The sequence below is a fragment of the Scyliorhinus torazame genome, chromosome 4 (assembly GCF_047496885.1).
Source record: "Scyliorhinus torazame isolate Kashiwa2021f chromosome 4, sScyTor2.1, whole genome shotgun sequence".
Lineage (NCBI taxonomy): Eukaryota > Metazoa > Chordata > Chondrichthyes > Carcharhiniformes > Scyliorhinidae > Scyliorhinus > Scyliorhinus torazame.
In genome coordinates this window covers 121,371,799-121,388,864 of record NC_092710.1, presented here as the reverse complement: position 1 = coordinate 121,388,864, position 17,066 = coordinate 121,371,799, and the positions used below count along the sequence as shown (strand labels likewise).

Below are 17,066 nucleotides of genomic sequence, written 5' to 3'. Positions count from 1 at the left end.
GGCTACACTATCATAATTTTGTGCACCTCAATTAGGTGACCTCTTAGCCTCTTCTGTGTGAAGGACAACAAGCCTAGCCTATCCAACCTCTCCTGACAGCTGCAATTTTCAAGCTGCTGCAACATTCTTATAAATCTCCTCTGCACTCTCTCCAGAGCAACTATGTCCTTACCCTCTTTGGGCGTGGGAGGTGGGGGGTGGGGGGGGGGGGTGCAGGAGATTGCAGAGATAGAATGGGGCGTGACCATTGAAAACAAGGATGAGAATTTTAAAATCACTTTGCTTGAGTGGAAGTCAATGTAAGTCAGCAAGCAGTGGGCAAAAGTGGAATGGTACTTTCTGCGAGTAAAGGCATGGACAGCAAAGTTTTGGATGCCCTCGATTTTGTAGAGGGTAGCATGTGGGGGACCAAACAGGGTGCATGAGAATTGTCAGGTCTAGAGGTAACAAAGGCATGAATGAGGGTTTCAGCTACACACGACATGAGACAGGAGCAAATTCAGGCGATGTTATTGAGGTGGGAATAGGCGTCCCAATGATGCTGTGAAGGGTTGGAAGCTCATCACAGGGTCATAAGTGACACTGAGATTGTGAACAAATGGGCTTAATCTCAGATAGTTGCCAAGGTGATGGATGGAATCAGTAGCGAGGGAACGATGTTTGGAGTGGGCACTGAAACAATGGCATCAGTCTTCCCAATATTTAACTGGATGAAATTGGATAATCAATGCATAAACAATACATTCCTCTGTCTGCTATTTTAACTGAGACATTAAACCAAGTTTACACCTCCCTTAAAATAGAAGACCGAGCACTGCCTCGCAAGCCTTTGTCTGTTGATAATAATAATCTTTATTATTGTCACAGGTAGGCTTACATTAACACTGCAATGAAGGCGCAATGATAGCACTGCAGTCTCACGGCGCCGAGGTCCCAGGTTCGATCCCGGCTCTGGGTCTCTGTCCGTGTGGAGTTTGCACATTCTCCTCAGATGACCCAATGGGCGAGATTCTCCAGTTGGGTTTCGCCCCCACAACCCAAAGATGTGCAAGGTAGGTGGATTGAACATGCTAATTTGCCCCTTCATTGGAAAAAATGAATTGGGTACTCTAAATTTATTTTTAAAACACTGCGATTAAGTTACTGTGAAAAATCCCTAGCTGCCACATTCTGGCGCCTGTTCGGGTATAGTGAGGGAGAATTGAGTATGTCCAATTCACCTGACGGCACGTTTTTAATATTGTTAATAGTTACGTCTATCCACATTCAACTAATGGGTGCTGTAAATTCTTTAACTGACTTTAATATTTTAATTCTCACTATTATCAGTCATTATAACAGTTAGGTGACATAGTCATTTGTCCTCTGATCAATAGCTCCCTGTCATACGAATAGGTTATGTGGCTATTGCAGGTTACCCCACAAAGATGAATTAACAGTCAAAGCAGGATGAAATGGGAAAACTTAGCTATTTTTCCCTCAAGCAAAAATGTGCGTGTGGTACTTCCTCTTAGCAGTGTGGCTAAACTTTAACTTAATCCCTACATCAGGCACAAGAACAACCCTGAGGCTTGACGATGCAGCCTTCCGATTAGGAGGCAAATGCTCAATACTTGAACTATCTGGCGACATGCCATTTTATTATTTGTCCGTTCTTAAAATGAATGGAAAGTATTGAATAAGGTTTATGTACTATGACTCATCATATTAATTTATAACAGAAATTATACGTGGGCAGACAGCTCTGAACAGTGTGTGTAGCTTTGGTGACCACATCACAAAAGACATGAAGAAACATCAACAAGTGTAAAGATGATGAGCTATGAAGAAAGATTAAACTTCAGTCTAGAAGGAAGGAGATAATTTGGAACTCACTGAAAGACATAAAATCTGACATATATCTTACCAAGCATTTCTTAGGTTAACTTAGATTAATACTTTAATGTTTGCAAAGAAAATTGGACAAGAGGGCAAGACCAAGAATACTGAGAGCTAGGAAAAATCAGTCTAATCTCAATGAACGAGGCTAACAAGGATATGGATGACATGGTGTTGCAGTGGTTAGCACTGTTGCCTCACAGCACCAGGGAATGGGTTCAATTCTTGGGTGACTGTCCATGTGGAGTTTGTCGGTTCGCCCCGTGTCTGCATGGGTTTCCTTTGGTTTCCTCCCACAGTCCAAAGCTGGGCAGGTTAGGTGGGTTTGTCATTTTAAATTGCCCTTTAGCATCCAAAGTTTAGGTGGGGTGACTGGGTTTCCAGGATCAGGGTGGGGGTGTGGGCATGGGTAGGGTGCTTTTTCAGAGGGTCGGTGCAGACCTGATGGGCTGAATATCCTCCTTCTTCAGTGTAGGGATTCTATGATTCTAATCAGGGACCTTAGCCTATGAGTTGACCAGGGAGAACTGGTTGAAGTGATTTATTTAGACTTTCAGAAGGCTTTCACCAAGGTCTCACACAGCATATTAATTTATAAAGTACATAGGATTGTGGGTAGTCTCTTGTGATGGATTAGCAGACAGGAAGCAAAAAATTGAAATAAATGGGTCTTTTTCCGATTGACAGGCAGTGACTAATGGGGTACCGCAGGCATCTGTGCTGGGACCCAAACTGTTCCCATTATATTAATGATTTGGATGAGGGAATTAAATGTATTATCTCCACGTGTGCCGATGGTATAAAGTTGGTTGGGAGGGTGAGCTGTGAGGAGGTTGCAGAGATGCTTCAGTGGATTTGGACAGGCTGAGTGAATGGGCATATGCCTGGCAGATGCAGTATAATGTGAATAAATGTGAGGTTATCCGCTTTGGTGGCAAAAATAGGAAGGCAGATTATTTGAATGGGTGTAAATTGAGAGAGGTGGATACTCAGCGAGACCTTAGTGTCCACATGCATCAGTTGCTAAAAGTAAGCGTGCAGGTACAGCAGGCAGTAAAGAAGGCAAATGGTATGTTGGTCTTCATAGCGAGAGGATTTGAGTATAGGAATAGGGATGCTTTACTGCAATTGTATAGGGCATTGGTGAGGCCACACCTGGGTTGTGTGAAGTTTTGGTGTCCTTATCTGAGGAAGGATGTTCTTGCTATGGAGAGGGTGCAGCAGGCTTATTCCTGGGATAGTGGGATTGTCATATGAGGAGAGACTAAATTGGTTAGAATTATATTCATTGGAGTTTAGAAGAGTGAGAGGGGATCTCATGGAAACTTTTAAAATTCTAACAGGATTAGACAGGGCAGTTTCAGAAAGAATGTTTCCGATGGTGGTGGAATCTAGAACTAGAGATAGTTTGAGGATAAGGGGTAAACGTTTTAGGACTGAGGTGAGGAGAGATTTCTTCACCCGGAGGGTGGTGAATCTGTGGAATTTACTACCACAGAAAGTAGTTGAGGCAAAAACATTGTGTAATTTCAAGAAGGAATTAGTTATAGCTCTTGGGGCGAAAGGGATCAAGGGATATGGGGGGAAGGCGGGTCAGGGTAGTGAATTTGATGATCAGCCATGATCATAATGAATGGTGAAGCAGGCTCGAAGGGTCAAATGGCTTCCTCCTGCTTCTATTTTCTATGTATGTTTCTAAGTATGAGTTGAGACACCAAGGCTATACTCTAATTCCATTCACTTTTGTTTATGTGGCCAATTTCAATCATTCAGTGAAAGATACCATTGGCAGGAATATTCTTTTTCCAGTGACCACGCTCTGTCTCACAGTGATGAAATGAAATGAAAATCGCTTATTGTCACAAGTAGGCTTCAAATGAAGTTACTGCGAAAAGCCCCCAGTCGCCACATTCCGGCGCCTGTTCGAGGAGGCTGGTACGGGAATTGAACCGCGCTGCTGGCCTGCCTTGGTCTGCTTTCAAAGCCAGCGATTTAGCCTTATGCTCCCAGAACTGAAGTGAGAAATTAAGCTAAGTGAAAGCGATATTAGAACGTAACATTAAAAGCATAGTTACTTACCTATTTTAATAAAGTTCTTCTGGTGATTATTGCTCGAAAGATGCAATAAATTATTTCAAAATTTGCAGATCATATGAAGATTGGAAGTGTTGTCAACTGTGATGAGGATAGTCTTGAACTTCAAAAGCATACAGACATTTTGGTGGATTTGGCAGGCTAGTGACAGACGGAGCTCAATGCAGAGAAGTGTGACGAGATAAATTTTAGCAGGAAGAATGTGGAGAGAAAGTGTAAAATAAAGGGAGAAGCTCTAAAGGAAGTGCAGAAACAAAGGGATCTTGGTGTATCAGTCATGAAGGTAGCAAGGCATGTTGAGAAAGTAGTTAATAAAGCATATTCTATCCTAGGTTTTATTAAAAGGAGCATTGAGTACAAGAATAAGGAGGTCAAGTTGACTTTGTATAAAACATGAGTTAGGCCTCATCTGGAGTACTGCATTCAGTTCTGGGCACCATACTGTGGAAGGATGCGAAGGCATTGGAGAGTACTGAGGAGATTCACAAGAATGAATCCAGGGATAAACAATTGCAGCTCTGAGGATAGATTGGGACTGCTTTCCTTGGAGAAAAGGTGTGAGGAGGCTTGATGGAGGTATTCAAGATCCTTAGGGGCATGGACAAGGTAAATAGTGCGAAACTGTTGCTTTTCAAAAAACATCAAGAACTAGGGGCATAGGTTCAACATATTGGGAAAAATTGAGTAAAAGTGATGTGTGGAAAAATGCTTTCATCCAGAGGGTGATTGGAGTCTGGAATGAACTTCCTGAGAGTGGTGAAACCAGGTTTGTCGAGGTATTCAGAAGGGAATTGGATTGCTATCTGAAAAGAGAGAATGTGCAAGTTTACGGGGATAAGGCAGGGGAGTGGAATTAAATTTAAAAATTCTTTCTGCGAGCCGGTGCAGACTTAATGGGTCGAATGGTCTTCTTCTGCACTGTAAAGATTCTGTGATGTTTAAAATCTCACGTCATCAGCTACATATCACTGGAAATGTTTAGAGCCCAAGCAATAACGTTGGGCGGAATTCTCCGACCCCCTCCGCAATGCGGAGAATCGGCGCCATTGGTGCCGGCGTGGTCGGCGCAGCGCCGGTGGAGGTATGCGCCGGCTCCGGCCCGGGCCGGCACGCCGATTCTCCAGGCCGGATGGGCCGAGCGGCCGTCAGCAAAAAGCCATGCCCCGCCGGCGCCGTTCTGTCATCCTCTGAGCTGGCGGGACCTCAGCGTTGAAGGGTCCGGGTGTGGCGTGTTGGGGGGGTGGAGGGGGTCCGATCCCGTAGTGGTCTGGCCCGCCATCAGGGCCCACCGATCGGCGGGCCGGCCTCTCTGCCCTCCGGCCTCCATTCCTCCTCGCTGGCTCCTGTAGCCCTGTGCCATTTGGCGTCGGGGCCACCGCGGGGAAGAAGGCCACTGCGCATGTGCTAGTTGGCGCCGGCCCAACTGTGCATGCGCGGACCCCGTGGCGCCGAGTTCAGGCCGGAATCGGCAGCTGGGGTGGCGGAGGCTGCTCCAGCACCATCCTAGCCCCCTGTGGGCCGCAGAATGGGGTCCCGGAAAGGGCGCCGACGCAGGAGTAAAACACTCCCGTTTTTACTCCGGCGTCGGCACTTAGCCGCCCGTTGGGAGAATCCCGCCCCTTAATTCTTGATCAATACATTTGGGTGAAATGAAGAAAGCAAGTTCCTTTGCTTTGCTATATAACCAGCACAGGCCTTAATAAAGCAGAACAATCAAGCAGGACTTTTGAAACTTCCCAATAAGATTGTGGTGGCACATTTTATAGAAAGCAGATGTGCATACATGTGTTAGTAAGCTGATATAAGGTCACAAGTAGCACAAGCTTCAGGCTTGCAGTTTAGAATATCATCAGGAAGCCACAATTATCCTACAGCCGTGTAACTCATGGATGAGTTATTGATTAGGAACTCACTACAGAATAGCAATAGTAACCCAGAAAGAAACGTTACTGTTCAGCTATTGACTCTTAGACATCTTTTATTCTAGAAAATATATTCCTGTATAACATACATACAATATTGGTATACAACTTTCTTACAAAACAGTGTTCCAAAATATTTTACTATTTAATTGCCATTTTTTGCACAAGGATGCAGTTAAAGTAGACAGAAAGTCAATATTAAAGATTTAAAAGTTCCCTGATATTAAAAAAGCACAACCAGTGAAAAACGTGATCCTCCACAGCTCTTGAGTACTCTTTCAAACAGGGCCACGTAATCTTCAAAACTTGATAGAGAGCAATGACTATATGTGTTGTAGCTAAAGCTTTGCCTTTGAGTCAGGAGATTGTGGATTCAAGTCCCACACCAGAGACTTGTGCACAGAATCTCGGCCAACACTCCAGTGCAGCACTGCCGGAGGTGCCATCTTTCGGATGAAACATAAGACATAAGAAGATCAATTTGGCACTTTTTCAAAGAAGGGCAGGGGAATTCTGCTCAGTGTCCTGGCCAATGTCTCTTCCTCAACCAACTCCTAAAAACCGATTACTTGATCATTGTCACATTGCTGTCTCTGGGAATTTGCTGCCCTCAAATTCGCTGCTGTGTTTCCAACAATACCCACATTTCAAAAGTACTCCATTGGCTGCAGAGCACCTTGAGATGTCACAAGAGGTGCCATGTAAAAGCAAATCTTTCTTTTATTCTTCTTTTAGCTGGAAAGGTTTTAAAATTAGGCATGTCTGTCTAAACAAGTTATATGAAGGAAGGGTAGATCATATGATAAATTCTGGAATAATTGTCTTATCAGAAGAACATAATGTGAATCAATCTGACCCTATACTAAGTGACACAATTTTAGCATTTTTCTGGAACTTGTACCCAAGCCAATTATTCCGCACTCAGGTGTCAAACAACATGATAAAGAAATAACTCTGAAAGTGTAACATCCGTCTTAAGTATTAGAAACCTTCTATGAAAAACAATGTTCCGATTCTTCTTTATATAAAATGCAAAAAGCAGGTTAAAATAACTCTTTTGCAATCATGAAAATTTTATCGAGCGTCAAATAAACTGAGGATTCATGTTAAAGCTGGATTGAAAAAAATAAATATGCAGCAATACAAATTTGATCATGCGAAAACCTGTTTAAGATCTATTGAAAAAATGATAATTCTGGGTGCCTTGCATGGATGGATGGAAGGATGTCAAGGCGTTGGATAGGGAGCAGAGCAAGTTTATTATCACGATGGACTTCAGCTATCATAGAATTTACAGTGCAGAAGGAGGCCATTCGACCCATCAAGTCTGCACCGGCTCTTAGAAAGAGCACCCTACACCTCCACCCTATCCCCATAACCCAGTAACCCCACTCAATATTAAGGGCAATTTTGGACACTAAAGGCAATTTAGCATGGCTAATCCACCTTACCTGCACATCTCTGGACTGTGGGAGGAAACCGGAGCACCCGTAGAAAACCCACGCGTACGCGGGGAGAACGTGCAGATTCCGCACAGTGACCCAAGCTGGGAATTGAATCTGGGACCCTGGAGATGTGACGCAATTGTGCTACCACTATGCTACCGTGCTGCCTGTGCTGCCGTGGGGAGACTCTGAAAGCTGCACTCCTCAGAACTGAGAAAGTTCAGGGGAGATTTAATGGAGATGACCAATATTTAGCGGGTTTTGTTCAGAGGAAATAAAGCTAAAGCTGTTTCCACTGTCAGCAGATTCAATTACCAAAGGGCACATTGAGATAACTGGGAAAAGTATCGGACGGAAAGGAGGATAATCCTTATTTTTTTATCGCAGCCCGGGTTAGTGTAATCTGGATTTCACCCACTTGAAAAGGTGGAAGCAGATTCAATATTCACTTTCCAGGGATATTTTGATATATATGTCTGAAAATGTCTGAATTTTAGTGATGGGAATATAATAGTGATGCTATATTGGAGACCCCTTTCAAAGATCGAGCACAAATATAATGGGCCAAATGGCCTCTTTCTGCACTGCACAGTTTTGAAATGCTGAATTTATGATGCTCCCTTTTTGAAAGGAGGCATCTGAAGTCTCTTTGATAAAGGGTCATCTGGACTCAAAACGTTAGCTCTTTTCTCTCCTTACAGATGCTGCCAGACCTGCTGAGATTTTCCAGCATTTTCTCTTTTGGTTTCAGATTCCAGAATCCACAGTAATTTGCTTTTATTACACCTGTAGCCTCTGCTGTGCATCTCACCACAGCATCCGAGTTGAAATTAAGAATTGCCTAAACTATGGAGGGCGGGGCAGAGGGCAGTTTAATTTATATGCCTCCATCCTCTTGCATTAAAGGTCTGTGTTTCAGCCCATATTCACCCTATTACCTCCTTTAAGTGGAACCTTTTAGATTTTCAGTAAGATGAATAGTGTTGATGAATAGTATGTATTGATCGAATAGTGTGAATAAATATTCCTTATCGAATGAACCTTTACACCATTAATTGTAAACAGGTTAATTCCTGCACTACCTAAAGAGAAAGCAAGGTCAGAATCATGGGCGAAATTCTCCGGCATCGGCGCGATGTCCGCCGACTGGCGCACAAAACGGCGCAAATCAGTCAGGCATCGTGCCGCCAACCGGCGGGGGGCCCGTCAACCGGCACGGCGCGATTCCCGCCCCTGCCGAATCTCCGGTGCCGGAGAATTCGGCAACCGGCGGGGGCGGGATTCACGCCAGCCCCCGGCGATTCTCCGACCCGGCGGGGGGTCGGAGAATCTCGCCCCATAATTTCATATCTGACTAACCCACAATGGGTCAGAACTACAGGGGCGGCACGATGGCACAGTGGCTAGCACTACTGTTTCACAGCACCAGGGACCGGGGTTCAATTCTAACCTTGGGTGACTGCCTGTGTGAAGTTTGCACTTTCTCCCCGTGTCTGCGTGGGTTTCCTCTGGGTGCTCCAGTTTCATCTCACAGTCCAAAGATGTGCATTGGCCATGCTAAATTGCTCCTTATTGTCCGAAAGATTAGGTGGGTTTTCTGGGTAAAGGGGCTAGGGTGGGGTTGTGGGGCGAGGTTGGTGCAGACTTGATGAATGGCTTCCGTCTGCCTTGTAGGGACTCAATGATTCTACAGCACATTTCTTATAAGAAGCTTTAGCCTAATGCATCAGAGTATTTTATGTTGAAACGTATTTTCAACATAAAATTCAAATTTAAGCTCAAAAATGAATTTGACAATGTACCAGCCATTATACTTTCTTGAAAGGAAACTGAAAGGGTTTGGTTCATAACAAAAAATACTGCTTTTAACTTTCTGGTCAGCTTCAGGCAGATATCAAATGCTTTGGGAAATACCAGATAACATTGATATTATGATTAATCAGCCATGGGAAAACATGCTAGGACAGGCAAACCCCAGCCAAACTGGGACACATGGTCAGAGGAGCATAAGAACAGGCGTAGGCCATTCAGCCCCCAATCCCTATTCTGCTGTTTACTTAGATCATAGCTGACCAGCACCTCAATCACAGTTGCCTGCTTTTTGTCCCTTGATTCGATTGCCCAACAAAATCAATTGACCTAAGCCTTGAATGATACTTTTTACATTCTGGTAACATTCTGGTGAACCTGCTCAGCATCGCCTCCAAGGCTAATGTATCCTTCCTGAGGAGTGGCGCCCAAAAATGAACACAGTTCTCCAGGTTATGTACATCTGAAGGATCAATTGCTCTCCCTTGTATTCTAATGTATGGGTAATATCTAATTTCACAGTGAGGAAGCTTTGTGGTAAAGTTTAAAACTTCTCAAGATAAATGCTCATTCCACTCACTGTGATCAGACACCAATGCCCATTCACCTGTCCATCACAGGAATTTTACTTTCTTTGGAGTGAAGGAAGATGTTGTCACAAATATCATACTTTGAATTGCTGGACTGAATTGAGTAACTAATTGGAATAGTATTAAAATTAAGAATTAGTCATCAGGAGGATTATACAATATTTCATATCATGGCCAACAGGTTTGTAGATACACGGTACATCATGGATAGGACAACAATTAGACAACTTTTTAATCTCCAATATTTATATAGTACAGTCTAAGAAAGAGATGAAGTGTGTAAAAATATTTTTAAATCCCTCTGTTTAACAAAAATATATATAGCAGGAAATCAGATAAGTTAATAAACCATTTACCACCTTTGCAATGTTTGTATCATAAAGAAAAGCTTTGTCTAAAAATGTACCAGTTTTCAGCTCTATTGAATAAATATTTAGTCAACCACAGTTGTTTTTCTGCACTGCCAGAAAGGACTGAGAACATCTGTTTTAGTTTTCCTGTAGCAAAGTAGTTAAATTGAAAGAAATAAATTATAGGCACAATGAGTACTATATACATAATACTGTACATAAAGCACCTTCAAACCCAATTTGGAATCACTTAGTAAAAGTTTAAGGGTGGTTTAAAGATTGTGTTTTTAATTGGGTCCCCTTTCTCTTTGAATTTCCAGGCTAGTGGCAACCACAGGATCTTACAACCATGTTTCTATATTTCTTTAATATCACATTTGAACTATCATCAAAGTAAAGCACAGAGATTGCGTTTAGCTTAGTTGGTGCACAGCAAGGTTTGGGGACGTTGTCAGGGAACATCAAGTGAACCTGCGAATGGAAACAAAAGTCCAAAATAAGCAGCCATGTTTCAAACGAGCATCGGCAGAGAAAAATAACAGTTACTGAACTATTAAATGGTAGATTGATTCACAAACAATCAAGGCCTCGGGGAAAAGCTATGCAGCGGAATTCTTTGTTGGAAGGACCCTCCTGTCCGCCCGTGGGGGTGGCCACAATGGGAACCCCTGTTGACCGGCTGCCAGGAATGGAGAATGCCGCTGTCAGCGGGGACGCGCCGTCCTGGAAAACACGGCTGGCGGACCGGGGAATCCCGCCCAGGATATCTTAAGCTAATTAAAAAGCACAGCTAATTTATCTAAGGCTAAATAAAAGACATAGTTGATTCATTGGAAGCAGTTCAGAGGTTTACCGGACTAATACCTGGAATGAGTGGGTTGTCTTAAGCGGAAAGGTTAGACAGGCTAGGTTTGTATCCACTGGAGTTTAGAAGAGTGAAAGGTAACTTGATTGAGGTACAATATCCTGAGGGGAATTGATAACCTTGAGCCAATTTAACGAAATATGATGGTTTTCTCACCATTGGCTGCAAAGGCTCATAAATTCCTCCAACTGCATTCAAATTGTGCAAAAGGGCTTCTGCAGATCTGAACAGGTTGGTGAATCTCCATCTGAACACAACTACGAATTTATGGATGAATTCTACAGATTAAGGCACGTACCAGTGTTTGCACAATTGCATGGTTTGTAGCGTTCATGTGGGCGTTGAGAGGAAAAGAACACTCTCCATCACAGTAGAATGCAGCATAGCCCTCTGGTGCTATGATCCAATCCTAAATGCACACAATTTAGGCAAGTTAAATTGGGCCTATTTCAGAACAGTAAAAATGACTACCTTTTCCTGCTGAAAAATCCATTAAAGCAATTTTAGATACCACAACACTGCTTTTCCAGGTTAAATCAATGTAAATTAAGCAGCTTGCATCTTATTTTTAAAGTATGCCGTCATTTTTTACATGTGCTGAACACCTTTGGGGAAATTTTCAATGAGCAACAAATGTTCTGAGCACCAATGTACAATTTTAAGTACTTTACAGTACCCACTTTAACCTCTCCATCCTGAATATCTATTGTTCAAAAAAACAGTGGTCCCAAAATCTTTTGAGCAGACCTAAGCATTTTGTTAGCACACATTAAGAAGCCTTACAACACCAGGTTAAAGTCCAACAGGTTTGTTTCGAATCACTGGCTTTCGGAGCACAGCTCCTTCCTCAGGTGAATGAAGAGGTGGGTTCCACAAACACATATGTACACAAAGTCAACGGTGCAAGATGATACTTTGAATGCGAGGTATTTGCAGGTAATTAAGTCTTTACAGGTCCAATGGAGAGAGGGATAATGACAGGTTAAATAGGTGTGAATTGTCTCAAGCCAGGACAGTTGGTAGGATTTCACAAGCCTAGGACAGATGGTGGGGGGCTGAATGTAATGAGACATGAATCCAAGGTCCCAATTGAGGCCGTACTCATGAATGCGGAACTTAGCTATCAGTTTCTGCCCGGCGATTCTGCGTTGTTGCGCGTCCTGAAGGCCACCTTGGAGAACGCTTACACGAAGATCAGAGGCTGAATGCCCTTGACTGCTGAAGTGTTCCTCGACTGAAAGGGAACATTGCTGCCTAGCGATTGTCACTTGATGTCCGTTCATCCATTGTCGCAGCATCTGCTTGGTCTCGCCAATGTGCCACATGTATTTTAGAGCAGTTTTGAGGGTGTGGAAACAGGAAAGGTACAGGTCAGGGTTTCCTGGCCACCATTGTGGCAGAACACGTCGCGGGAGGTTCAGCAGCCCAACCAAAAGTCCATCGAACCTTCGGCAGGACTGGACTATCTCGGTGGTGGGCCAGCCTGGAAAACCCGCACGTGTTTTGCGGTGGCTGAGGTGGCCCACCATTGGCTGGAGGTGGTCCCGCTGCTGTCAACAGGGTTTCTCATTGTTTGCACCCTTTGCCGATGGGGGAATCACCAATGTCAGGACCGGAAAATCCTGCTGGCGGGAATGGCTGGATAATCCCGCCTATTGTATTTGGATAATTAAAACAATTTGTTTTCTGCTTTACATGTTTTATCACTATTTCATGTTTTAGCTATATATGTATGGGCGGAATTTTCGGCAAGAAAATTGGTGCAATTCCCCTCAACCCCAGTGGCGCGATCGGACCGCAATTTTCAGACATTTCGAATTTTTTATTCCCCCCACCCCATGTGAGAAACCTCATGCCTGAGGCACAAAATGTCTGATTCACTCACCCTGCACGTCAACTGAGCACTTTAATAAAGATGGTGCTGCAGTTAATCGTCTCCACAGCACTTGCTCTCATTGAAACCAGGAGGATGGCAGCAAGGAAACCAGCTCCTAGATTAATGGAGGGGGCCCTCAGACATTTTTTGGATGTTGTGGAGGGAAGGCGGGCTACAATATACCTACAGGCCCCGGGACCAGACTTACAACCAGCATCCTCAACCCCGCCCCACCACTCCTCAGCACAGCCCCTCCCTGCTTAGGCGCAGTGCTCACACATGCCTGGCATCATCGACTTCTGACCTGCCAAGCGCCCAGCTCACATTATCCCCATTTGTGTTCCTGCAGAAGAAGATCACTCACAACTGCCGAGTGAGAAAACAGGCAGTGGGATACCCGAGCTGAGGTTCCTGACTCCATACAAGGAGAGAGCAATGGAGCTCATAGGGGAGGAGTAGGTGCGAGCCTGCTCTGAGAGCAAGGTGGGCCTGCAAGAGAAAAGTGAGGAGCCACTGAACCTTCATCCAGAAGACTCGTCTCAAGTGAGTTCGGCACATGTAGTTGAGAGTCTTTATAACTTGCAACACCTGCACATGTGACTGAATTAAATATTATTGTCCTTCACCACATAAACACTTCACATTGTTTAACCCTCCTCCCAGTGACACAGCGCTTCTTCCCATCGAGACATAGTTGTTCTCAGAGGCCCTCAATGTCAAGTAGACGGCGTGGCCCACTCATTGTGAAAGTTTCATTAGCAGTGATAGGAGTCAGGCATGATTCAGTGAACCCTAGACCCTTGGCCCTAATCTCCCTCTAGAGCTAAGGGACAAAGGAATGTAGGGCCAAATCTAACTCAGACATGAGCCAGAGAGTCAGCGTGCTGGCAGCAGACAGACTGGAGTCAGACATCAGCAATAGCTGAGAAGCATCACAGACCATTCCTCACTGCGCGTTGTCATTACCCTTCTGCATTGACTGGGCAGCAGACACTCAAGGACTCCCCAGCCCCAGCACCCGATGAGTAAGATCTCTGCAACCTTCAACCCCTGGTCGCAGAGGGGTACAACGTCCTTGAGTTGTGGGGGGGGGGATGTTGCGCTGTCAGACAACATGCTGGTCCTACTCCATGAAGTGGGAGGTGAAGAGGGCCTCTCTAGCCTCCTGCTCATGCACACCCCAGCTGGTCTTCATCCGTTGGATCCTAAGCGGCCTCAACTCCTTTCGAGGACACATGCCGCTCCTCCAGCTCTGCCTCATGAAGATCACCGGCCCCACTGCAGTACCAGGTTATGTAGGGCACAGCAAACCACCACAATGTGGGATTCACTGGGGTTGTACTGGAGGGCCCCACCAGACCTGTCGAGGCAGCAGAAGAGCACCTTCAGGAGCCCAATTCACCGGCTCTATCACAGACCCGATGAGCTTCGCTGTACCGGCCCTCTGCTGTGGTCTCTGGCCTCCACACTGGCATCATCAGTCAAGACCTCAGGGTATATCCTTTGACCCCTACAAGCCATCCCTGCAGCCTGGGGTGACTCTCAAAAATGCCAGGGATCTACGATTGCCCAAGGGTAAATGCCCATGCCCGCTCCCGGGTAAAGTTGCACACGTGTGCAGGAATCACATCTGGTAGGCACACCAGCTGCACATTGAGTAAGTGGAACCCCTTCCTGTTTTTGAAGGGGACTTCCTGATGCCATGGGGCATATAGAGTGACATGGGTGCAGTCGATCACTCCCACACCAGCTATGTGCCGGATCCTGTAATCCCCTCGTCCCCAGATCCAGGTCAAAATTAATAAAGTCCAAAGCCCTTGCATAGAAGGCATTTGTTACCTCAAGGATGCACTTGTGCGTGGATACCTGAGAGATGCCACACAGGTCATCGAAGGAGCCCTGGAACAATCCCGTTGCATAAAGGTTCAGGACTGCCGTGACCTTCATGGCCACAGTGAGTGGGTGTCCTCCACTGCAACGTGGCGTCAAGTTGGTAAGGATGCGGTACAGGTACTACACAGCCTCCCTCATGAGGCGGAGGGTCCTACAGCACATGTTACCCAACAGCTCCATGAAGGACACTCGGGCCCTGTACACCCTCGGTCTCCTTCTGTGCCTTCGTGCCCCCTGCACGGTGGTGTGCTCTTGGCCTCAGAACCTCCCTGCACTCTCCTGGTCTCCTGCTGCTGGGTCTGTCCTGGGTGCCGCTGCATATTGTCTGTGTTCCTCCAGCACTGTAATAATAGCCAGTTCCACTGGTTCCATACTGACATCGTTTGGTTACTTGTGAGGGATAAGAGAGAGCGAGGCAGTCAGGTTGGTGTCGAAGCTGGATAACATCATTACCTCCCCTGGCCCATTAGCCTCCCAGCACGGTAGCATTGTGGATAGCACAATTGCTTCACAGCTCCAGGGTCCCAGGTTCGATTCCGGCTTGGGTCACTGTCTGTGCGGAGTCTGCGCATCCTCCCCGTGTGTGCGTGGGTTTCCTCCGGGTGCTCCGGCTTCCTCCCACAGTCCAAAGATGTGCAGGTTAGGTGGATTGGCCATGCTAAATTGCCCTTAGTGTCCAAAATTGCCCTTAGTGTTGGGTGGGGTTACTGGGTTATGGGGATAGGGTGGAGGTGTTGACCTTGGGTGGGGTGCTCTTTCCAGGAGCCGGTGCAGACTCAATGGGCCGAATGGCCTCCCTCTGCACTGTAAATTCTATAAAAGATCTGGGAGCAATCAGTCCCACACTTTATCTGGTGGCTACTGTTCACTCCCAGCTCAGGTACCCTCCCATCTCCATCGGCGACTGGCTCCGGCCTGTGTCTTCTCCCAGTCAGATTCACCTTCAGCCTCCCATCTGGTTCTCCCCCTCCCTTATACTCGACCTCATAGGTGATTCTGACAGGAGGTTTATGTGCTCACACAACTGGACAATGATGTCTGTCTTGGGGGCTAATGGATCCTCACTGGCAGGCATTGGGGTCCGGCACCTAGGCAAACCCAGTGCCTTGTGATCCCGTGCACCCAAGCGTTTAGCCCTGAACCCTGAGTATTCATTCTATTCTTTGACTTTGAGATTGTGGGCAGCTGACATTGTTCAGGGTTAACTGTTGATGGCCAATTAGTTAGACAAGCATGAGTATCCAAACCCCCCCCAACCAAGCTGGGCACCATGTTGCTTTCTTTTTCAGGATCTCATCTACTCAGCCGATTGGGCCTGCCTCTTTGACTCTCATCACACTCCACCCCATGGGGTCCACAGCCATAGCCACTCCATACCCCCATGCCTTAGACATCAGACTTACACAGCCCTCTAAGAACTTTTAAACAACATAGGCAACAGACTTTAGGACAACGCACACCAATCGTGACCCCCAATCCCAGAATTCCCCCACTCCCCTCGATGCCCGGACATTCCCGAGCCACCCCTCTCCCTTCGGAGCTGGTCAATGGGCTCTGTCCCCTTGGACTCCATCGTGCTAAGTGAAGACAATAGTGCTCACTTCCTTCCTCCCTCCCGGAGGTCATGGCACCTGGTTCCCATTTTTAAAAGGCAGTAGTAATTTGTGCCAGTGTGATGTCATGCCTGGTGGGTGGGAAGATTCAATGAGGGCTGAAGATGCGATGTTAACCACGCTACATATATTATAATGAAGTCAAGCTCATTCAAATTTTGGCCTCTCGCGAGATTTGGGGCAATTGCAGGATTTGTGCCCATGGCTAACGCAGCTCAACCCTGCCCTCTGTCTTTGATGTTTTACGCTCATGTACATGTGGTTTGTCATTCTGATACCATTCTATAATCCAGAAAATACCAACATCCAGAAATGATTCGGTCCCAATCATTCCGAACGGGAGAGGTTATAATGTATTGTAACGTTTGTCGCTGATTTAGGTACTTTTTGCGAGTTACATACATAGGCATAATTATATGTGTTTTTGGTTCTGAAATTGAAGGTGAAGTTAATCTAACGTTGGGATTACTGACACTGAATGTTAAATCACAGTTCAGCACCCTGGCTCAGATTAACCTCTCCAGATTTCTGAGATTCTTGTGGACATTGTTTCGGAGGACAGGGGTGGGATTCTCCTTCCCCGCCATGCCAGTCCCATCAGCTGGCCATTGTGGGAAGCTCCACGTCGGGAAATCACCGGGAGGGGGTGCACTGCCGGTGTAACGGAGAATCCCGACAGCGGAGAATCCAGACCAGGGTATCTATTGTGAATGAACCACGTACGCCTGAAA

The 17,066-nt window shown here is 45.8% G+C and overlaps 1 protein-coding gene across 1 annotated transcript in view; it reads right to left on the bottom strand.

The window, feature by feature from the left end:
* Positions 1–5,932: 5,932 nt before the first annotated feature.
* The window catches only part of bmp5 (bone morphogenetic protein 5), a 191,820-nt gene continuing 180,686 nt past the window's right edge, over positions 5,933–17,066 (bottom strand). Inside the window, exons 6-7 of the mRNA XM_072498563.1 lie at positions 11,252–11,362; positions 5,933–10,559 (exon numbers count right to left, since the gene is read on the bottom strand). Coding sequence (XP_072354664.1) covers positions 10,410–10,559; positions 11,252–11,362 — 261 coding nt within the window. The 3' untranslated portion in view covers positions 5,933–10,409. The remainder of the gene's footprint in view (positions 10,560–11,251; positions 11,363–17,066) is intronic.